Genomic DNA, 22388 nt, shown 5'->3' on the forward strand with positions numbered 1-22388 from the left:
TATATATGTATACTGCTACTATAGCTACAGAACTAGTAATGCCATCTTGCACAATGTCTACAGCGGTCGGTGTTGAACTTCGAACTGTCGACTGTCGATCGATAGTCCGGACCTGGTCGAAGTCTGCCCGGGCGGTCGAGTGGTTTTGAAGGATTTCTGTCTTATCGATGCGAATAATTGGCTGTAGCTATACAGTCGGCTCAGATTGAATTTGACAGCAAGACACCAGCTCAATTATATTCAAGGATTTTTCTTACAAGTAAGATTATTTATTTATTTTCATATTTTACATCGATCCAATTGTCGAATACCAAACATAAATCGTGAGTTTGAACGTTTCGTATTAATTTAAAATCCAACAACTGACTTTGATCGTAATGTGCAAATATATATTAGCACTGTTTACCTTTTTGTCGCGAGGTGATTTTTTGATTTTTATTCACAGCTACTGAAAATGTTCATTTCTGAACAATAATGTTATTTTCGTGATTCTTGGTTTTGCTTGCTATCATCGACAAAAAAAACGAAACGTGAAATGTGATTGATATAGGTTAGTTCACTCGTTGCGCAGATAAAGCTCATCTGTATAGTTACTCATTTCAATATTATCTCTCGACAACTTTTTGCAACTGCCACGCAAATATAGGTAATAGAATATCTCCTTTTGCTTATTGCAAATTGTCGATATAAACACTGCACGTTTCATCTTAGGCTTTATCAATCTACGAGAGATTAGCCAGTCTGATTGAAAATTAATGTTTATCGGCAGCCACGAGTATAAGTGAATTATTCTGACGCCCTGATTGTGTAATTTTTTTGCACTAAGATTCTATCGCTCCAGTTTTCAGATTTCCATTGACAACACTGGTTTTTTTATAGAACGTATATTTCTATAAGATTACCCTGTATCACTTTTCGTCGATCCTAGGTACGAATGTATTACGGTATCGACCGAAAAAACTAACAATTTTCTTTATTGGACGATCAATATTATGTATTATTCTATCAAATGCCACGTAACGAGATTGCAAATATATAGCCTCGTGGTAGATACGTACATACCTAAGTAATTAATTGCATGTATGCATCTTAACAAGGCAAGCCAAATATACGTTCTTTAAGAAATCGTACCGCGTACTTAATATCGTGGTTCCATGCTATGATGTTTATAGAAAGTTGAAGAAACATAATTTTTCTATTATCTGTAATCAAAAGAAGATGATTCAGGGGATCATTAAAATTAATCATCGTCGGGCGCCGATTGCTTTTTCATGTCAACGATATTCACGCTTCTGCCGCTGAAATGCCTGTGTCTATATAATAAATATCTCGCTCGGCATTGACATCTAAGAGTTTCGTGTTTCCCTCTTTTTCTCTCTCTCTCTCTAAACCGCACGCTATTGCATGTTCACAAACGCCCTGTTGCGTCTCCCTTAACGACGAGTGAATTGGCCCCGCGGTAAACAGATAGTCGTGGGCTGATTGGGCCTCGGCTGTGTGAAAATGGTGCAAATCGACGCGCTGAACGTGGACGTGATCAAAGTCACGATCAAAGACAAGCCGGGCTTGCAGCAACTGCACCATGAGCAGCAACAGCAGGAGGAGGAGCAGCAGCAGCCTCGATCCGGCGACGAGAGTCGTCTACGGAGAGCGTTCGGAGCACTGAGACAGCACGCGACTCGAGAGCGCGAGCTGCGCCAGATTCGCACTGCTATCGAGACGAGAAGCTCGACACGGCGACTTCGCCAGTGTTTCGCCAGTTGGAGGAACAAGGCGCGCCAGCGCGCTTTGCAGGCAGCTCGGAAGATCGCCCAGCACGATGACAAAGCGAGCAAAGAGGAGAAGATCGAGTTGCTGGTGGAGGCAATCGCCGAGAGACAGAAGCATCAGCAGCAGCAGCAGCAGCAGCACAGCAGCGAGAAGAAAGCCAAAAGTGCACCGCCAAGTGCGAGCAAAGCCACGTCTCAAGCGCGTACCTTGAGCGGCAGCAAGACTACGAGCCGAGACATCTCGTCGATCGTGGCGAAGAGTCGACTGCAAGCACAGAAACGCATAATCGAGGAGCAGAGATCCAAGCTGGAGGAGCAGAGGCGAGTTATCGAGGAGATGAGGTTGAAAGAGCTGGACGAGCAGGCCAAGAGGACCAACAAGGAGACCATGACGATGGCCAAACAAGCTCTGGGACAGTGCGATCAGAGAACTAGGAGGAGCATCTTGCATTTGATGAGAGAACAGGGATGCAGGTGCGGCAAATTGCCATTGTTACTTCGCTCGTCGATCCGCATTTTACTTCTATTCCTCACGAGTTCATTTTTCGTTAGACAATCTGCAGTTACTATCGATTGTTTCTTTTTTCACGCGTCGGATAACAGCACTAGCTGTCTTATTATTCTTCGTTGATGTCATCAAAATTATGTTTAACATTTTTTTTTCAACTGCTAAAAGCTCGAACTTTTTCAATATTCAATTTGTCGCAATTCAAGGACGATACTAAAAACAACAGGCGACAAAATCAATACGCTATAATCCGCAACACTTTTGTCGTAGGGACAAAACACTTACCGAAATCCCACAAATACCCGGCAACACGCCAACCTTCTTGTTGAGAATGGAGGCACGCGCGGAAATTCGCAAGCAGCGAATCCGTCAAACCGAAGAAATTCACCAACGCAGAAGAGAAGAGGAAAAAAGACGCGAAGAAATACGTCGCAAGGAAATAGAAGAACAAGAGCGTCAGCGACAGCTTCAAGTGAGTATAGAATAATTTTAGATATTGTCGTCACGACACACATCCAGTTGCCTGTATTATTATATCAATCACGCTATTCGTGTTTGCGAAGGCGCTGAAAGAGGCCAAAAGACAGCGAAAGGAGTTGGAAGAGCGACGTAAAAGGGAATTGGAAAGGAATCAAAGATTGGAGCACATGGCGGATCAATTTTACAAGCGCTACCTCTTTCGCAAGTACGCACTGGAACCACTTGGCAGCTTCGTCGAGCAAAAGCGTAATTATTTGCAGACAGCCGATCAGCATTACGGACTAACGTTGATGGTGAAGATATTTGCCGCGTGGAAAACTGAATACTTGGATCAGCGTGCGGAAAAACTTCGGTTAGCCGCCAAATTTTATCAGCGAAATCTTTTATGGTATAGCTTTCACGACTGGAAACATTTTGCGCTGGATATGAAGCAAAAGTATCAGGTCGCCGTAGACTTTTGCGAGATGAAACTGCAGAGTAAATGTATAAGAGCTTGGTTCACGTTGCATCTTCGGATTAAAGGGGAGGAACAGCAGAAAGAAATGAAGGCCAAAAGACATCACGACAGGCGGCTAAAAGAGATGTTTTTTAGCACTTGGAGGCAATACATGGAAATTGCAGATGATGTGAATGAAAGAGAACGTAGACGAGACGAGTGGAGGGATTTAATTAAAAAATTTATTCCTAACGATACTCCAAAATGGAAAAATGTTACATTAAAATCTTGAGCTGTATAGTGCGCGAATGTGTGTGTGTGTGTGTGTGACACTAGTTTCTTAAGTAACTTATTTTAAATATACAATAACGTAGTAGGTGTGCTCACACACATGCACACACGTTTTTTTTTCCTTTTGTAAACTTATCAATTATCATTGTACAGTAATTATAACGACGTCGTTTGTCTTAATTATAAATAAGCTAAAAATTCATTAAAACTTTGTAAACTAATTTCTTCACTTCGATAATACTGTAGTTGTAAGTATCACAGTTACAATTATTCAATATGCAATAAGTCGTACGTGTCTACGTTTTAAATGCCGACACTAAGCGATATGTACTTTGATTAGACTGACTAAATAATGTGCTAATTTCAAAGATGTTTAGTTTTTTGACCGTAGCTTTTAAATTAAATAATCTTTGAAAATATGAACTCAAAGATAAATTAAGTGCCTACTTGTAAGTGCTCTAAAAAATCGATTAAGACAACAATTTACAACAACGTTGAGCTGCATTTCTCAAGAATCCAGCAGTAGGTTGAGTGCTATAAAGTAGTTTTCTCTCATTTGCTGTTGTCTTTTGATACATCAACCACAGATGAAAGAAGAAGTAAAAGGCCATGACTGTTCCAAGAAGCAGACTGTAGATTCCGCCGACAAAACAAATAGAAATACTGAAAAGTAAATACAATTGCGTAATACTTTTAATACTCTTAAATATACTAAATTTAGAAGAGAATATAATTACTCTAATTGATGATATGCATCACTGCAATCGTCAGGCAACAGAATGGTCCATACAAATACAAATGGATGACAAATAGTAGTGAATGTTAAGTTTGATCCAAAAATCAATGCAAATGCAGAAGAGAACAGACATGCCAAGTACCACCACAAATTACTAGCACCAATACAGCAATCTAGCCTATAAGAACACCATTGTCATTATTTGAATTCAATGTGTTGACTCTTTGAAATAAAATTTCTTTCTACAAAATAAAATTGCATCAACTATCTCAAAGTTAACAAGCTTACAATGTACCATTTATTGTGATACTGTCGACCAGACACACAAGTCTGACAAACTCTACAATGGTAAGTCATGGGTTGGGTAGATTTCTTACATATACTACAAGCATCCACAGAAACTGCACCAAGCTCAAGCCTTTCATAAGCTTCATCGTTGTAAGTCCATGGATGTTCAGCCTTCTCTCTAGTGATAAAACCAAAAGTGAGTCCACCAATAACGAAAATCATGAAGGCAAGATTCTCCTCAGGCAGGATCTCCAGCAATGGCACAACGTTCACCTCGAAGATGAGCATTAGAACAAAGATACTCGTAATAATCCACACGAAGAAGAACTTGGTCCTCATGAGAAACCTGAGGAAGTTGCGATGAACGTAGTATATCAAAAGCGGCGTCAATGAAAACACGACAACCGAACACAACAAACTTTGTGCTGCTACAAACATCAACAGCGGCACAACTATTATCGGAGTAACAGCGTCGAAGGAGACTTTCGTCGCAGCCCTCTCTCTCCAAGCATAAGGGTTGCAAAGAAATTTGCCGTAAAGACGCATTTTTGTTTCGTTTTTTCACATAATTCGCGTGTCAAACGAAGCCGAGCAAAACGAGGTTAGGTCGTCTACAAGTTTTTTTAACGAGGCACACTGACATACTGGCAGCGGGGGTAGCACGATTAAATACCTTCGATGCTACTCAAGTGTCGGACGGCGAACGCATGTGCACTGGCCGACTTATTGAGCTCGGTAATAATAAATATAGCGTCTCGATCGTACTTACTGCAGCGAGCAATGCCACTCATTATATTTCTTCCCTACTAAAACCTATGTAAATCTACTGCTGCTGTAACTGCTGTGAGTATATATATAGTGACCCTATATAGTCCCTGGGGCTTTATACTACATGAGCTTTCAACTGTCCCGCCTCTATAAGTCGAAACTCTACACTTATCACGCTTGAAATCGGCAGGCTCGTGTGCACCTGATAACGCCTATTTGTTGTTAAGGTAAGAAGGGGTTTTCGCGTGATCATTACGTCAATCGTTATTAATCTTATTTCGCAACGGTGCAGCGCGGAAGTAAAAATCAAACCGTAAGAGTGCGTGCGTAAACGATCGTTTCGCTCAGTTTTATTTCGTTAGTCTGAAGAGAAGTGAATGACTATTTTGCACACGTGGTTTCAACAAAACAGAGACAATCATTTCTGGCGGCAGATAATTGTTATTGAAGAGTTTCACTGTTGATGCATCGACTCTTTTTGCGTATAAAACACGAATTTACGTTTATCGACGCGTAGGTACAGAACTTTTGAATTTCAACATTTCGCGGTTCTTTATTTGTTATGTCGCGCTTGTTCTTTTGTTTGTTGTTTCTGGCAATTTTGTTCGCACAAACGAAACGACATGTACATTCTAAACTCCATCGGATGTGTTAGTTACGTTTGCGAAGCAAACACAATTTGGCATTTGAAAATGAAAAAGCTTGGAAATCACTCGTTCGATCGGTGACCGATCCTCTTTAATCTCGATTTGAGCACGTAAAAGAGAAAACTAAAGCACTCGGTGAATAGTGAATCAGAATCACGGGCGAGAGCCGTAAATAAGCCAGTAACTGCACATACAGTGGCAGATATCGATAAGCAGCAGTGTCCGCGTAGAACGATAAGGGCTCGAAAAAGCTGCGACGAGGTTGTTTATTCGGGGTACATATATCGACTCGGAAAACAGTTGTTTGGCTTCTCCGTGGCAGCGCGGAGGACGGTGGTGAAGAAAAAGCGAGAGAAAGAGAGAGAGAGAGAGAGAGAGAGTGAGAGAGAGATAGAGAGAGAGAGAGAGAGGGAGAGAGAGAGATCGCGGAACGCATTGCGAGTAAGGGGGACATCGTGCACTTACGTAAGGCCTGTTCGGCTTATGCGTGCCTGTGCGCCAGTAAACGCAGCCGCGAGAAGGAGATAAAGTAGCCGCTCGAGAGGAGGGACCCCATCGTGCAAGTTACCGCGAGTCAGTTCGTCGCGTGCACTCGTCCCTCGAGCACGCGCGAGACAACCGTCACCAGGCACGCGCGAGCTTTCAATCGCGTTGTTTTGCAGGCACACCCCCAAACCGATTCGAGATGACGAGCTGACGATGGTGTCGACGCTGAAGTGAGTGCGAGAGATGGCCGAGGCCGACTGCAGACTCAAGTCTCTTTGGGATCAATTCATTCAAGCCGAGTCTCAATCGCAGGAGGTAGATCTGGCGAACGCCGTTTTGTTTGTTTGCCCCCCCCCCCCCGAATAACGGTCAAGTGATTTTTATTCTCGCTTTTGCAGAAATCCTGCTGGCTCGATGTTTTCCTAGCGGAGCTACTTGCACAGGTGCGAGAAGGTCGCGAGCCCAAGGATGCTCTCTCCTTCTGGTCAGTATACTTGTGCCGAGCGAGCGTTGCACAGTGGGGTCGAACGTATCGTTTTGCACACCGGTTTCGAACGGACGTAAACCGCATTATTCATCGCGCATATCATTGTCGATCTTTGCGCTGAAACTATTCTGTTACAACGACAACAAATCAAGTATTGTGTCACTTCATTTTTTCGGTTGTAGCGTGTATTTATTATCGCGATACTTATGTTTATACCACAAAAGTATCGCGATAAAAAAATTTATCTACTTGTCGTTTCGGTTGCTAAATAATATCTATTCAACTATTCACTTTTCAATTGTAACCAAATTGTTGCCTGTTTTTATTGTACTTGTAATGGTTGCTCGGTGATTGTCATTTGTTTGTTATCGTGACACTTATAGACCCATAAATTACGTTTTTCTTGTTGTCGATGGCACGTTTCTTAATGAAAAAGTAGGTCAAAGAACGCATTCATATAGAAGAAAATTAAATTCCCTATGGTAAACGTAATGCGATATGTTCAACGGATTTACGTAACGCTCGGCGTTAGAATATTTTGTAAAATATTTATCGCGCTGGACGATGGCTCGAATTCCATTGGCGCTTGCCGCAAAATTCTCGTTTTGTTTTTACCGAATGATTTTACATTCGCTGCTAATTTGGATCGAAGAAAACAGCAATCAGATCGGCATACCTTTGCGGGACTATAAATGACACGAAGGTTATGCAACGGCAAGGAAAAAAACATGAATAATAATTTACGCATACCCGCGGAGAAGGAATATTATCTTTAGCGAATCATTAATGAATCGTTTTCTAATTAACGCACACAATCCTTTAGCACGGTGGGCGAAGGTAGCGTAGCGACACTGGTGAGCCACGAGTTTCTCGCTGATGTGAATCGTCTGTGCGAGGCAGGCAACGAATTGAGCAGTCTGCGCGCTTATCTGAGTCGCGAACGCGGGTGGCGATGTCTTGCCGTTCTACGTCTCTTGGGTCTCCGTGAATTGACATGCTCCAAAGAATTGCTGGACCTGCTGCTCGCGCTTTATCCACTTTTGGCTCCAAGCGATTGTGACTTCAAAGAAAATGCTTATTTGGATTTAACACTGCAACAGGACATTGTTGACGATGGATTTGATGTGTCGGCGTTGGAGACGGGGATGCCATCAAGGCGACACAAGAAGCGAAAAGCTGGTGGTGAGTTTTTGTTTCTCTTTGCAAGCTTGCATTACCAAAGTAATGACGTTTCAATTAGTTATTGGTGAAATATTGCTTGATAATTAAACGATTCAACTAATTATTATCGATCAAGTTTTTTTCATCGTCAAATACAATGCCTCGATTATTCCTTAAATATGCATGAAACATTTCTGATGATTTTGAAGTTCTTCTTATGGAATATTGAGATTTCTTTGATACGTGGTACTTGAGAAGATTACGTGGTTGCGGGAGTTTTCACTCTTTAATAAGCTGCGATGAGTCGTCAACATTTTTATATTTGCATTTTCTGTTTAGTGACCTTCTGACAAGAAAAATAGCAGAACTTTACTGTTAAATAAGACAATACTCGATAACGTCAAGCACTGATATTTTCAATGATGACAATTAGGCTTACGAAAATAACGATAAAAATCTAATCGACCAAGTTTCGGGGCTGAAATCGAAAAAATCTTTACCATCGAAATTCTTCAATAGCCGTCACTACACTCGAGTCACCCTTTACATAACCTCGGCCATCAATTGAAAATGCGCATTTAAATAATCCAACGATGTTTATTGCACAACTAATATGTGCACAATATATTCTCCCATCATGTTCGCAGCAAAGAAGCTCAAGGATGACGTGTTCGAACGAAGGCGTCGTAGACGTCGTTCGCGTTCCTTACTCATCGAGGAGCAACAGCAGCAGCAGCAGCAGCATCAACAACAACCGACCTTGCCGACGAGCAGCGCGAGCAGCAGCAGCGAATCCGAGGCAGCTACCGTAAACGCTGCACCGAGCGATCGTTCGTCAACCTTGAAAATCCGTCTGAATCCAATGGATTTCGAGTACTTCACGTCCGTCGTGAGAAGCGAAGACGACTTGACAAAACGATATAAAGTCAGCGACGAGTGCGAGAGTCGTGAAACTTCGATGACCACAAAATGGGAAGAAGCATTGGATGAGCGAACGAGCGCAGTCATTAACTCGACAGCAAGTCGATTCGAGCTGAGTTTGATGATAGTTCAGCTTATCTCTGCGCTGCAAGAATATCCAGCTATGCGACTTCTCAAGTTCGCCCTCGACACTTTGTGGAGTCTTGAGTTTACTGGTAGCGAATTCAGTCACCAGTTTTCCCCACTCCAGTGTGCCAAACTGAAAGCCACGGTATCGAGACTCATGCTGACGGGATTGGAACGAGCACTGGAGACGGACGAAGCTGCGAGTCCGATTATTCACAATGGACTGTTGCCGATGACCTTGAGAATATTGGAGGCTGCGTGTACGAAGTCTAACGCACCAGCGCCGAGTCTCGAGGAAGGCTCGTTACTTCGAGAGTTCGTGTTCGCTGGCATGAAAGCGGCGTTGGGTTTTTTACACTACCTCCTCGAGCAACAACAGCGCACGAATGATGACAATCTCAAGGATTTTCTCGAGTTGTTCCAATTGTTCGCTGAGAGTCAGGATGGCCGATTAATTGAGCGCGCTATTCAGACCATCCTCGAGTTACCGAGTACCGAGGCAACGGCAACTGTGATTCGAGCCGCAGGAGTGATCAACATGCTGGGTTCGTTGATTGTGACTTTGAAGCGCACACGGCAACAGATGAGACACGGGAGTCACTGCCGTCGAGCCAAACACAAAAACTGCCCGCCGGAGACGAACCAACAACATCATCACTTGGACGTACTTGGCTTGGCATATTTCTCAGAACCAGCTCATCTTATGGTCACCAGAGCTTCGTTATTAAAATCCATGTGTGCAGTGTCGGTATTATTCGCCAGCTTGAATGGACTGCTCAAGCGAAGCCAAACTTTTGCACCGGAATTGCAGTTGAGAATCGTGAAGGTAATGGGCATTGCCGGTACCTGTTGCTGTTTTCCCGCTAAATTCCTCCTTGGCAACGTCGTTGCTTTCCTCAGACGTGCCAGCACGCAGTGTTACGCGGCATCTTGTGCGCTTCTAGAGAGGACTATTTTCAAGGAACTCGGTGGTTATCCATCGGACGCTCAAGACATTTGTAACTCTTGCAGCTCGTTCAACGTCAGCTCCTGGGACTTTGTTGAGCTTTACGTTCAAGTGTTGTGCCACGAAAATGCGAAACTTTGTCGTGCGGTTATGCGACATCTACTGAAAGTTACCGGCAATGCTATTCTATCGGTGAAGCATGAACTTCTGTTTCGAGTGTTTTATCCAACGTTTTTGAAAGCCAAACAAGCTGATTCGGCCAGTTTCAAATTTTTGATACAATCGTGCCTCTCGGCAACAACAGCACTGATTGTCAATCCATTGATGTTCTCCAGGTTTTCCGAACTCAATGCTCTCGATCAAGTTCTGAGTTTGTTGACAAGTCAGATGTACGTTAAACATGTTTACGCATTGCTGGAGATATCCGTTGTGATGGAGATCAAGGAAGAGAGAACAGAACCTGGACCTGCGTCAATAGCGATGTTTAAATACTTAGAGAAGGAGACGAATTCCTTGTTGGTTATTTTGCAGAACGAAGACGTTGATAGTTCGAGGCAGAAAGTTATTTTTCATCAAGCTAGCGGTGTTTGGAGAGCTGCAGCTGGAGTTATACTGAGTAGTCCAAAGTTTCGATCTTATCTCGTTCGACATTCGATCTTTGAAAACTGCATAACTCTCGCACAGATGTTAGCCGTGGCTATCGCTACGGATAAACTTAGCGGTGAGTGTAGTCCAAGTTTTAGTAGTTGAGAAAGTTTTTGATGTGCGAAGAATTATTGTGACGAATGATTGTCTTACAGCTGGAAATAAGTTTGCTTTGAGGGTGATGGAAGCTGTTGTTACCTGTTGTCTTGTTGCATCTACGCCTGGTGAGTCGGAAACGTGTGGAATAAACGTTCGTTTTTTAATTTTTGTAGTTGTAATTTTTTTTTTTTGCAACTTAGTTTTTTGCAAATATTATTGAGAGACTTACTGGCTCTATCATTTAATTTAATAGTCAGAGTCAATTGATTTTACTCTTTGATGAGATTATTTTCTGTTTGTAGGTGAGCGTGACATAGTAATAGTTTTACGAGAAACGCTAATGACACAAAAAATTGAATTAAAACGTGGGATAAGCGCATTGATAGAAATGCTTTTACAAATATCCATGTTAAGACCTAGTCAAGAGCAAGCGATGCCACAGCACAATCGAACGAGAGTAAGTTTCCGATTGATCTTTGCGCAACAAACATATATCACCCGCAGATAAATTATGAACGACCAAACACGAGAGACACGAGAGACTGTCCCTTTTTTATTTGAGAAAAACTGCTGTTTATATTCTAGTTATCAACAATGGATATTTCGACTGACTGGGGTGAACCCGATGATAGCAGTGCTGGTGAATACATCACCGCCGACGATGGCTATGAGGCAGACGTGGAGATTCCAGTGAAAAATTTACAAGACGTTTCGTCGAAAAAATTTAGTCCTTTCAATGGGATGTCGGATTCGAAAGGAACCGTTAATGCTCATCCTGCTTTATGCTCTCTAACGATCGATCTTTTGATCTACTTTTCGAAATAGTAAGTTGACGTACTAATTTAAAAGCATACACTGTTTAATAAGCTTATTTATTTGCAGCGGATTAGACTGTGACAGAAATGCAATTGTTGTCAGTGGTTTGAGAAGAGTTGCTGTGATTTGTAAAGAAAGTACAACAAGCTGCGCTGCTTTAGCATCAAATGGAGCTATTGCGAGGATATTCGAAGGATTCAAGGAAATTCTTCACAGTCAAGATCCTCAGTGTCAAGGTATTTTTTTTTGTGACAGACAAATTTCATATTTAAGTACTTTATGTAAAATTTTTTGTTTAATTTTCAGATTTACAACAGGCAGCTCTCGAAGTATTCACTCTTCTTGCTATGCAATCAATTTCACCAGCGGAATTAATAACCTATCTAGCTTTCTTCAAAGTTCCTTCATCGCCGCTCATTCATTTGCTCGAAGCACTTCACAAATTAATCATCACAGCAAAGCCGCAACCAAACTTCATTCTTTCGTTCCCCGTGAGTTACGAAGAACTGATTACTCGACTCAGTACCGACGACCACAGAAGTGCAGAAAAAGCAGAGAACCTCGTGCTTAACTTTAGGAAAAAGCACATTGCCATGGAAGTGTGTAGTCCGTGGTCGGTACACGCGGTTTGCCTACCGCTGACTGCTGAAATTTTATGGCCAGTTTGGTTGCAAGGATGCTCAGCTTCACTTTGGCTTAGAGTTGAACGAGGTAGTTCAAGCTTGAGTAGCAAAGGTCTGAAGATTTCGAACGACAGCACTCCTTTAAGCAACTCGGAAAGCGATAGTTTATCGGACTGGGGTTTGCTATCGGATAATTGGAGTCGAGAAGGTAGGCGCTTAATCGCACAATTTATGAATTATGCAAGCCAATTAATTAACATTTGTAATTTATAGTTACTCTTGGATCTTCATCTCCTCCTGTACCTGTATCTATACTCCACATGATGTCCATTGGATTTGAATCATTAGTCTTGGAAATGTGGCTTGATTTGAGATCTGGTATAAAAATTACGCAATACATTTCTTGTACTTTCTACGGTCGAAAAAATTTTACCCATCAATTTTTTAATCTTTGTAGATAAAATTATCATACGACTCACTCGTCCCGATGACAAAACTAACCGTACGATATCTGAAACGTGGATAAATGGTTTATTACCGTCGGGCAAATGGCATCATTTAGCTTTAAACATAAAAGATACTGTTCTGAATAAACACAGTGCTGTAGTGGAAATGGTAATGTGGATCAACGGTTGGAAAGAAATCCGCGCTCAGTTACCATTCGACGGGCTTCTAGTCAGGAAACAAGGAACTAGTTGTATTCTACTTGGACAAACAGGACCACCTACAATTGGAGCTTGGTATCTTAGTAATTTAATGATTTTTAGGTAATATAAATTTTTATTTGTGTTGTTTTGCTGTGTACAGAAAACTTTGTAACTAATAAGAATACGATATCTTTACAGATGTCCAGTATTTAACAGTGAAAAAGCTTCGTATCTTGCAAGTTTGGGACCAAATCACACAAATCTTGCCGATTGCATCTTAAGTAATATTAAGCCTGACTTCTCACCTGTCATTGCTTCGGGAGCGTTAAATGGAATGGATGAACTTAAATTTGGTAACTATTTAATGTGGTTGTCAGTCTTTCATATATTGCAATACGAAATTCCAATCTTAATACATAGTAGACAGCGGAAAGTTCGATTCGAATAGAAGAAGGTCAGGAAAGAAAACGCAATTACGACACGATGTCGAAATTACAGTAGGGGATTCAAAAATTGACTGGGATTCACTAATGGATGCATCAAACGCACACTTGTCCGATTTGCAAGACAACTTATTGCTAATTTACGAAGCTCAAAATCCAAGTTTGGTTCATGTATATCCCCAAGCTATCACCAATGGTACCAACGGTGAGTTTAGTATGGATAAATAATAAAATTAGTAATCGTAGTCTAGAGATAATCGTGACTTTTCAGCTGTCGTTAAAAATCTATTTCCCGGGCAACCAGGGTTCCGAGTAATATCTGACCCGGAGCATAGGGTATCTCAACAGCCTCCACTTTCAATTCCACCAATCGTCATGGCACAGTTACAAAGTCAAAGTTACAGAGGATTGGTTACTTCGGCGAGTTTGATTGGTGGAATGCCGGTGTTCCTGTATCTGTTTGCTAGGGTAAGTCCAACTTGTGATCACTTTAACATTTATTTTATGATTATAAGAACACATTTTTGAATATTAGGTAGTCGAATTGAATTCCAGCGAAGAAGAACAAGCTTTAGCACTGTCCGTAGTTCTCCATCTAGCTCGAAGTGATTCCGAAATGCTAAACCAATATCGCTCGGAAGGTGGAGCATCTCTACTCTTAAAAGTTTTGGAGTCGCCTCGATGTTATGCTGGAAAGTTTATGTTGAAAGCAATTCTCGATGCTGCCTGTGACTGTCCTATCATAATCAGAGATCCTGGCACAAAGAATCATTCGATCTCGCAGAATACCGAAGCGATTATCACGGATGCGGATTTGATAAAGTGTATATTCGAGGCTTGGAGAACTTGGACCATGTATGACGCTTTGAATTTACTTCTTCAAGCGATATTACTTCTGCTAAAGGACCAACATCCTCACAGAGAATTCAATTCCTCACAGCTCAATCGAATTAATTTTGTTGATAGCATTCTAATGATGTGCAAAGTAAATAAATATTATAATTATGCTTGATTGACGCATAATTGATTCATATATGTCTTTTAGGAACATTTCATGTACGAAGAAGTTAACGTTTCGCTAGATGCCACAACAGGGAGTGCTGTAGTTGAATTGATACGCTCGCTTATGGGAGCTCCACCAGAATTTGCTCACTTGGTTATAATAACGGACTATCTGGTTCTTGTTCATCAAGCTTCAGAGACTTACGTAACTCACTCGAGACATAACATGTATTTTTTACTAATGCCTCTTGAAGAAACGAGAACATTAGTATCGAAGGCAAATGTAAGACTGCCATACGCTGTTTAACTCTATAAGTCATTGAAAGAGAAGATTGTTCATGATTGCGAATAATGATTTCAGAGCTTAACAGGTAGTGTATCAAACGAATCGGTAAATACTCTAGAAAACGCCAAACTGAATAAAGCCTTGGCTAACGTACAAATCCAAGCGGGGAAAGCATTCAGAGAAGCGGTCAATCTAGAAGTAGAACATAATGATACATCATCTCAAGGACAGGATACAAGCGCAGGTGAAGATTCGGGAATCGTTGCTAGCGAGGGTTCCAATCAACAGACAAATGAGCGTCGATTACTTTGGTCGGATAAAAAACGAGCCTGTCAAGGTTTAGTCTGCGAAGGACTATTATTACTTTTGAGAGACGCACTAAGAGTTTTGCCAGACTCGCAAGTCGGCGCAGTATTAAAACACGTGTTACGCGTGGAAATCCTGTTGGTCCTGTCGAATAATTCCGACGCAAGAGTACGAACTGCTCTTATCAAACTTATTCAAGTTTACTTGCAACGTGCCAGCGATGAACAAGTCAACAAGTTTATTAAGCAGAAATATTTTATTCATTTGGCTAATCAAATTTCGCTTTACTCTGGGAGTGAACCTTTGGTCGTAACTTTGGAGAATTTAGCGTTGAAAGGACCAACGCTCGCGGCAATTACGCCCGTATTGGCTATGGTACCGAAGGCCGCTGCTACCGATCTCAATGTTGCCAGACCTCTCGTCACTTTCCTCACAGATCTTATTACCAAGGTAAGTACGTATCTATACTATACTAATGATTTTAGCTAATATCGTTAAGGAATATTACGGTTTTTCTTATGTGTGATGTAGCAACGTAATTTGAAGCGTATTATGGCATACAGTAACTCGATAGCGCAAACGTTAATGTTTTGGTTGATTTAAGAAATGTCAATTTCACCATATGGCAAGTTTACTTCCTGAACTATTATTTAAATAAAATATTATGTCAAATCAACAGAGTCCGAATTCTTTAAAAACCTTGCTGGAACAAGGTCTTATGGAAACCACCTCGAAAGCCATAGTTAACGCTGCGCACATAGGTTGCTCGATATCGTTGTTTCGTGATATGCATGTCCTTTTAGTAGCAATGGCTACGAAGCTACTAGATTCTCCAGGTAGTCATCACATGCAAGCTGTCACCGAACTACACGTCATACTCAACCATAGCGAATTGAAAGAAAGATTGCAATGTGGAGCCAATAAAAATTGCGTTTATGCCGTGAGAGATGCTCAAGTGGCATTGTTTGACGGCGAATTAGATGTTCTAACGGCAAAAGTTTCCAACCATTCGGGTTTCCGACTGAAGAGTAATGCGTCTTATTTAGCTTCGGCTCCGTATATCTCAAACGGTAAGTTTGTTAATAAAGTTTCAAGTCGTCACTTCATTTAACAAGTGTCATTTTCTATTTGTAGCGTTGACTACGTCAAGCGAACACAGCGCTCAAGTCTCTCGATCTTCGAGCTACAGCAGCTTGCATGGAATCTCAAGCACGACAATACGTGAGCCTGGTAAAGGCGAGTCAAACGAGCGTTTTCGCCTTATCCTGAATCGTGCAGTCGATTTCATTACCACGGTTGACGAACCGCCGTCTGTTAGCGAATTACAACTGACCAAGCGATTGTTTTCCACACTCTTGCACGGTATCTCGAATCCACTGGGCAAAAAGAGTTACTGGGTGAACGCGTGGTCGGTAAAACCTGCACTGAGAAAAAACACGGCCAAAATCATGGTATGGTTAATGGGACCGCATCAGAATAACAACACTAGAGTTTACGCTGTGCGTTCACTGATGGAAGAACCCAAAGCTCGAGAGATTCTTTCGACTCTATTGGAGGTCCATCCACAGGTAAAGCTTGTCGAGTGCTCATTTACAAGAATAATAGAGAAGTATTAAAAAAATGCAATATTACGTGATACCTAGGTTGAGCAAAAGTTCAGCGTATTTCTATGGGATTTGCTGCAAAAGCGTGACGAGATGTCAAGTGCAGATGCACGAACGTGTGCTGAGATGCAGGAGGCGTTGAAGATCTGGGATCTTGCTAAAAGTATCGACCAGGGCAATCAAGAACTCTGGGGGGAGGAGCTGAGTCTATTTCGTCGTGAGCTGTTACGCGAACGGGAGATCTGGATTGACAGTCAAATGCCGTCGATTCAACGGATTTGCAATCGATTTGAGACTTTGGCGAAACAATTAACCGAGAGTGCGATGGCGATTACGAGAACGGTTGTGGAGGAACAGAATCGCGAGCGTAAGATTCTCATGGAAAGATTGAAACAGGCTAGAACTATGGAAGCTCAAGCTATAGCTAAATGGAGAGATCTTGCAAGAAGATTGATGCATGAGAAGGGCCCGTGGTACTTTGAAGAGAGTTATCCAAGGAGCTGGGAACTCGATCCGACGGAGGGTCCTGCTAGAGTCAGAACTAGGTTGCAAAGATGTCATTTGAACATCGATAAGAGGTTCTTCATGCCGCAACATACAAACAAAATTGGTAAGTTGCTTTATATTACGAGAGATAGTACTTATTCAAAGCAGTCTTCCATGTAGTACGACTTTTGATTCATCAAAAATAGAGCAGCTTAAGAACAAAATTTTGATTTATTTAAGTTTGAAATGTCATTTTCAAGTGTATCGCTGATTGTTGTTTGATATGAATTATTTGGTTGTGTACGTAATTATATTTTGAAATAGAATTTAGAAAAAAAAATGCTGCCATCTTTTTAAATAGGTTGAGCGTATGAATAGATTTTGAGCTTTTAAGCTTCGAAAGAGTTTAGACCGACAGTATAATTCTATTCAATTCTATTCAATTACTTGTTGACTTTTGCAAAGGCTCGAATCTGGCTTGGCTTTAAATTCGGAGCTTATTCAAGCTTTACGAGCTATTTAAACTATTAAGCTTCGGAGCCTATTCAAGCTTTACAAGCTACTTAAACTTTTGAGCTTCGGAACGGAACATCAATTTTGAAAGCTACTTCACTCATAAGTTGTAATAGAAATACGACCGATAACTGAATCATTGTGAGAGCCAACGGATGAATCGGTAAAGCCGTGATTCTCCGATACAAAGTCTGTAAATATATAATAAAACACATTACTACTAAGTTAACATTTTAATTATTTATGCTCCTGTTGGAAAAATACAGTTTTCAATATTCTAATCTCCAAGTTGTACCTTTGCTTAGTTCCGATTTTCGTAGTTACAAAGATCTCAAAATTGATACGCATACTCTTGAGATTTTGAAAAGTAATGTAGTAACAATAATATTTAGATTTTTGTAAATTCTTGAGCGATGTTTCTCCTGAATAGACAGTTATAAGATAAGTGGACTATGGATGGATATGGGATGGCTATGCGTAAACTGTTGTATTTAGCACTATGTGACAATGTTACGTTTACATATAAATATTAGCTATGAAAAATAAAGCAAAAATTAATATTACTTCTTTAACCACTTGCAATTTATTTTCAATATACAATTATACGCGATTACTGGGAAAAAATCGAGAATTAACCATCCGTTCAATATTTCCAGAGATTAAATTCTTTCGGTAGAAAAATATTTTGTCGAAAAAGTTGGAATGGTTCAAAAGTTTTGCAACATTCAATTTAAATGTTATGATATATCAAAAAGCTTCTTTATAAAAACATTCTATTAGAGATATCATCGACAAATTATAAAGCAGTATAAAACAGTAATTTAAAAATGATTCCATCTTTATCAACATTTTCTTGTCTTATCAAAAGGATCTTTCATTTATTTAATTAGAACTCGTTATTGGAAGAAAATTTAAGCGTATATGAGCCGCTGAATATTAATATTAAAAAGTAGAAAAATAAACTGCACAAGTGTTCAGTTAAGTGAAATATATAAAGAACGAAGTAAAAAATCTATATTAGCTGTAATTATTTGTAATCAGTTCAAACTATTGCAGTGTTAACCTTGCGTGTAAAATCTCGGTTCTTGTAACTTTTATGTCTATACTGATTCAAGCATATGAGCGATTGTTATTCAATATACAATTTTGGAAATAAGTGCCTATATATTTGCGAAATCCTACTTTGAAATGAAATATGCTAATACTTCTTTGTGAAGATTTATGAAGTAATTAAATTACGATTATCAGACACTCGTTTGTTGGTATCATAATAATAAATTGGTATCATCAAAAATACCACGGGAACAATTTTACATCATTCAACATTTGACAAAATTAATTGATTAATATGGTTGGTTTTTATTACCAAAATACGAAACATGCGGTATAGGAGTAGTAACGTCGTCAATTAACGAAGATACGACTTCATCCGTGTCTTCATTACTAAATTTTTCAAAATTAACAAATTTTAATCGAAATTATAGTTTACGAATGATATAATATCTTCTCGATGCCGATTGAAAGTTTGAACAATGAAAATGTAGGTACATGAATACTCGTCAATAAGAATTGGTTCGATTGCCTTTCACAGACGCAGCCAAAGTTGAAGCTCCACTCTCGTATTTATTCTCCAGCGGCAAGCAAGACGCGAACGCGACTGCACTGATCGAACGGTTGCACACCAGCGAGAGAATTCGCAAAATGTCACAGGCAAGCGTGGTAACACCCCAAGCCGAATTATCCGGTGAAGCATTGATCGGAGAAAGCTGCTTTTACTTCGTACCGGACGATCCGAAAACTTCTCTTCACACTGACGTGAGTTCTATCGCAGTCGATTTCTAAATCTAAAGCGATTACTAAACGTTTAATCAACTTTGCAGATAGCCTTAGGCGGTTTGGATCTGGCGATGGCCGGTGGCACAGCTTGGCGCCTAGAAGATATTCGCGAACTTCATCGTCGGAGATATCAGCTTCAAGAGAGAGCCATCGAAGTTTTCCTCATAACCGGTAGAACTTACTTACTCGCCTTTAATTCCTCCAAGGTATTTTTAATTTTTGATACTGCATCAAGTGATTTGTTTCTGACGAGGATTACTCTGTAGGAACGAGACGAATTCGTGCTAGAGCTATCCAACTGTGATTTACCGAGACGTATTCCGGGTGACGACTTAGGCGAAGCTCTCGCTCTATGGCGCAGTGCTACACTAACTAACTGGGAATACATAACGTGCTTGAATAAATTAGCTGGTCGCTCTTACAACGACTTGATGCAGTACCCCGTGTTTCCGTTTGTTCTGGCAGACTATACTAGTGACAAGATTGATTTGAATGATCCTAAAATATACAGGTAATTTGATTATATGAAGTATTCATTGTGACAATAGACAATGAATTTACAAATGTACCTTGGGTTTCAGAAATTTTAAACGCCCCATGGCTGTTCAAGACAAGAAGAACGAACAACATTACATTAACAATTACAATGTACGAAGTCACATTTTTTCATAATGACGTAGTGAGTTATAGAATACATTTTTATTGTGTCCACAGTATTTGAAACAAGCATTGTCAGAAGGTCTGAATCTAGTCGCGCTAAATCAAGAACCATTTCACTACGGATCGCATTACAGCAATTCAGGAACAGTTTTGCACTTTTTGGTTCGTCTTCCACCTTTTACTAGCATGTTTCTTAACTACCAAGGTAAGACTATTTCTACAGTAAATATCGGTGTGTGCGCGCGCGCGCGTGTGTGTAATAATTGTGTTTCATTTTAGACGACAATTTCGATATTCCTGATAGAACATTCCACGCTCTGGCGACAACGTGGCGACTAACAAGCTGCGATTCCACAACTGATGTGAAAGAACTTATTCCAGAATTTTTCTATCTACCGGAATTCTTGTTAAATTTCGAAGGTATAATAATACTACTATGATGACTGTATTGATATTTTTTTACATTTTCAATAATCTTTTTTAGATTTTAATTTCGGTGTCAGGCAAAACGGTAGTCGAGTCAGTGACGTCGAGCTACCAAACTGGTGTGGTGGAGATGCTCGATTATTTATATTAGCTCACCGAGCCGCCCTAGAATCTGATATAGTTCGAGAAGCATTATCATTCTGGATTGATTTAGTCTTTGGATTCAGGCAAACGGGTAAACCAGCAGTCGAGGCCATTAATGTTTTCCATCCAGCGGTAGGGCGATAATATTCTAAATTTAGATTTACACGAACCATTATAACTCATAACCTTTGACCTGCAGACGTATTACGGATTCAATGTAGATCAAATTGCCGATCCACTGGAAAGACAGGCGTGGGAAACAATGGTGAAAACCTATGGGCAAACACCTGCTCAGCTATTCAGAGCTGCTCATCCATTACCAATACAAAATCTTGGAGCTACCATTCCTACAAATATTCCACCGGTTATCGAAGGCGTTGAAGGTAGCAAATGCACGCGCATCAACGCAACCTTTTATTCAGTTGACTGCATTTACTTTTAATTTCAATAGGTATAAGATGGGGTAATTACGTCGGTGCACCTGGCAACGAACCCACGGTTTGCTGGAAACACAAACATAGAGTTTTACTAGCTTCTCTTATTCCGTTAGTAACGGGTGATGTTTTTGGTCTACCGATTTGCACCACTTTGATTCTTGCCTACTCGAAAGACAAAGGTATTTCGTATAATATATAGCATTTTGTCGACAGTGTCATCAAGAAAACATTTTAACTAATTTTAGGTGCTGGAATGTTGAGTAATACGTCCGTACTAGGCGCAGCATTAGCGTCTTGGAACAGCACAGATGGAATTGCCCGACTGAAGACAAAAAAAGAGCTACCACCCAGGCCTCTCATCAAAGCTTGCGGCTTAGATCCTGTGAGTATCGCATTACGCGTATACTCATAATTTCAAGTATTTTAAGTATTTCGTTTGAAATATTAACTTTGTTATTTTCAGATCGCAATTATGAAATCTGCACCGGACTGCGGTCAGTTTTGGATAGGATACATGTCTGGACGTATTGTCGTTTACGAGTGTTCCGTTAATATTGCTGGCAAAATAGAATTCAACTCAACTTCACCATCTGTTTTACTTGCCCATAGAACTCGTATTAGTGCCATTGATTTGTCACGGGCTTTTAGTATTGCCGTCTCAGCTGACAACGAAGGCGGCTTAATTATTTGGGATTTGAATAGGTGCATACTTAAATCAGTTTTTGAAGCGTATTAATAAATGAATGATGAAACTAATTACCTTGTTATATTTGCAGTTTGACTTACGTCAGATCAATTACTCGCGAGCATTTGTATCCAATAAATTTAGTATCGATAAGTGAAACTCTAGGAGATATTGCAGTAGTTTACCAGATATCAAGTTTGAATAGTAATAATTCATTGGAAAATAGATCTGAATTACGAGTTTACACCATCAATGCAAGACTAGTTGGATCTGTGATATCAAGAAGGAAAATTACTGCTCTTTGTTATAGTAATGCTGTTGAAGGTGTTTCTGTTAATGTTGTAGCAACTGGTCTAGACAATGGAATAATTAGGTAAAATTTCTATCATCGAAGTATTCTAATTTCGATGGGAAGATAAATATGAGCTAATATATTTTTTCAGACTTTGGAGTAGCTGGGACTTGAGGTTAATCCGCGAAATGGCAACTGGTAAGGGCTGCGGAGCAATTGTCGCGATAACATGGTCGCATGACCAGCATCACTTGTACGCTGCTACCGAGGACTATACTATCATTATTTGGGAAGGTGCCAAAAAATTGAACAATGGCACACCAAAATTCGTTAATCTCTCAACTCTTTAAATTTAAACATTGAAGATTTTAAAAGTGATTTTTGAAAT

At 40.4% G+C, this 22388-nt stretch overlaps 3 protein-coding genes across 6 annotated transcripts; 2 read left to right on the forward strand and 1 right to left on the reverse strand.

Annotated features, from left to right (window-relative positions):
* The first annotated feature begins 194 nt into the window (after positions 1-194).
* On the forward strand, positions 195-22362 carry LOC131670619 (lysosomal-trafficking regulator). Of its 4 annotated transcripts, none has more exons than XM_058946340.1 (34): positions 195-259; positions 6586-6724; positions 6808-6893; positions 7720-8078; positions 8705-10771; positions 10851-10919; positions 11097-11251; positions 11380-11618; positions 11677-11846; positions 11917-12441; positions 12507-12611; positions 12691-13000; positions 13079-13233; positions 13301-13528; positions 13595-13791; positions 13859-14308; positions 14369-14608; positions 14687-15367; positions 15597-15987; positions 16052-16485; positions 16561-17131; positions 19112-19335; positions 19401-19562; positions 19623-19867; positions 19938-20004; positions 20071-20221; positions 20296-20436; positions 20501-20718; positions 20786-20969; positions 21038-21202; positions 21269-21405; positions 21487-21725; positions 21800-22081; positions 22152-22362. In XM_058946340.1, the coding sequence occupies exons 2-34, from the start codon at positions 6653-6655 to the stop codon at positions 22348-22350; spliced, it is 9918 nt and encodes a 3305-aa protein (XP_058802323.1). In that variant the 5' UTR covers positions 195-259; positions 6586-6652; the 3' UTR covers positions 22351-22362. The 4 variants fall into 4 exon arrangements, with proteins under 4 accessions (XP_058802323.1, XP_058802325.1, XP_058802326.1 ...); XM_058946342.1 differs by having other exon boundaries at positions 14369-14602; XM_058946343.1 differs by having other exon boundaries at positions 13628-13791.
* On the forward strand, positions 344-3485 carry LOC131670623 (trichohyalin). Its single transcript, XM_058946350.1, has 3 exons — positions 344-2243; positions 2548-2749; positions 2841-3485. The coding sequence occupies exons 1-3, from the start codon at positions 1504-1506 to the stop codon at positions 3483-3485; spliced, it is 1587 nt and encodes a 528-aa protein (XP_058802333.1). The 5' UTR covers positions 344-1503.
* LOC131670625 (palmitoyltransferase ZDHHC23) lies at positions 3494-5325 on the reverse strand. The gene is made up of 3 exons (XM_058946353.1): positions 4516-5325; positions 4222-4398; positions 3494-4147 (listed from the first exon to the last, which is right to left on the reverse strand). Exons 1-3 carry the CDS (start codon positions 5052-5054, stop codon positions 3955-3957), a joined length of 909 nt encoding a protein of 302 aa, XP_058802336.1. The 5' UTR covers positions 5055-5325; the 3' UTR covers positions 3494-3954.
* Positions 22363-22388: the final 26 nt, after the last annotated feature.

Source organism: Phymastichus coffea, unplaced genomic scaffold (assembly GCF_024137745.1).
Source record: "Phymastichus coffea isolate CEN01 unplaced genomic scaffold, Cenicafe_Pcof_1.1 PCOF00112, whole genome shotgun sequence".
NCBI lineage: Eukaryota > Metazoa > Arthropoda > Insecta > Hymenoptera > Eulophidae > Phymastichus > Phymastichus coffea.

Bases quoted from the DNA above. Each gene is read 5' to 3' on its own strand.
- LOC131670623 (XM_058946350.1), top strand. From the start codon at position 1,504: ATGGTGCAAATCGACGCGCTGAACGTGGACGTGATCAAAGTCACGATC. The intron at 2,244-2,547 runs GTGCGGCAAATT...CTTTTGTCGTAG, and splicing joins ATGAGAGAACAGGGATGCAG to GGACAAAACACTTACCGAAA. The intron at 2,750-2,840 runs GTGAGTATAGAA...GTGTTTGCGAAG, and splicing joins AGCGTCAGCGACAGCTTCAA to GCGCTGAAAGAGGCCAAAAG.
- LOC131670625 (XM_058946353.1), bottom strand. From the start codon at position 5,054: ATGCGTCTTTACGGCAAATTTCTTTGCAACCCTTATGCTTGGAGAGAG. The intron at 4,399-4,515 runs GTACATTGTAAG...GTGTTCTTATAG, and splicing joins CGACAGTATCACAATAAATG to GCTAGATTGCTGTATTGGTG. The intron at 4,148-4,221 runs GTAATTATATTC...TTTACTTTTCAG, and splicing joins GATGCATATCATCAATTAGA to TATTTCTATTTGTTTTGTCG.
- LOC131670619 (XM_058946340.1), top strand. From the start codon at position 6,653: ATGGCCGAGGCCGACTGCAGACTCAAGTCTCTTTGGGATCAATTCATT. The intron at 13,234-13,300 runs GTAACTATTTAA...CTTAATACATAG, and splicing joins AATGGATGAACTTAAATTTG to TAGACAGCGGAAAGTTCGAT. The intron at 21,726-21,799 runs GTGCATACTTAA...TTATATTTGCAG, and splicing joins ATTATTTGGGATTTGAATAG to TTTGACTTACGTCAGATCAA.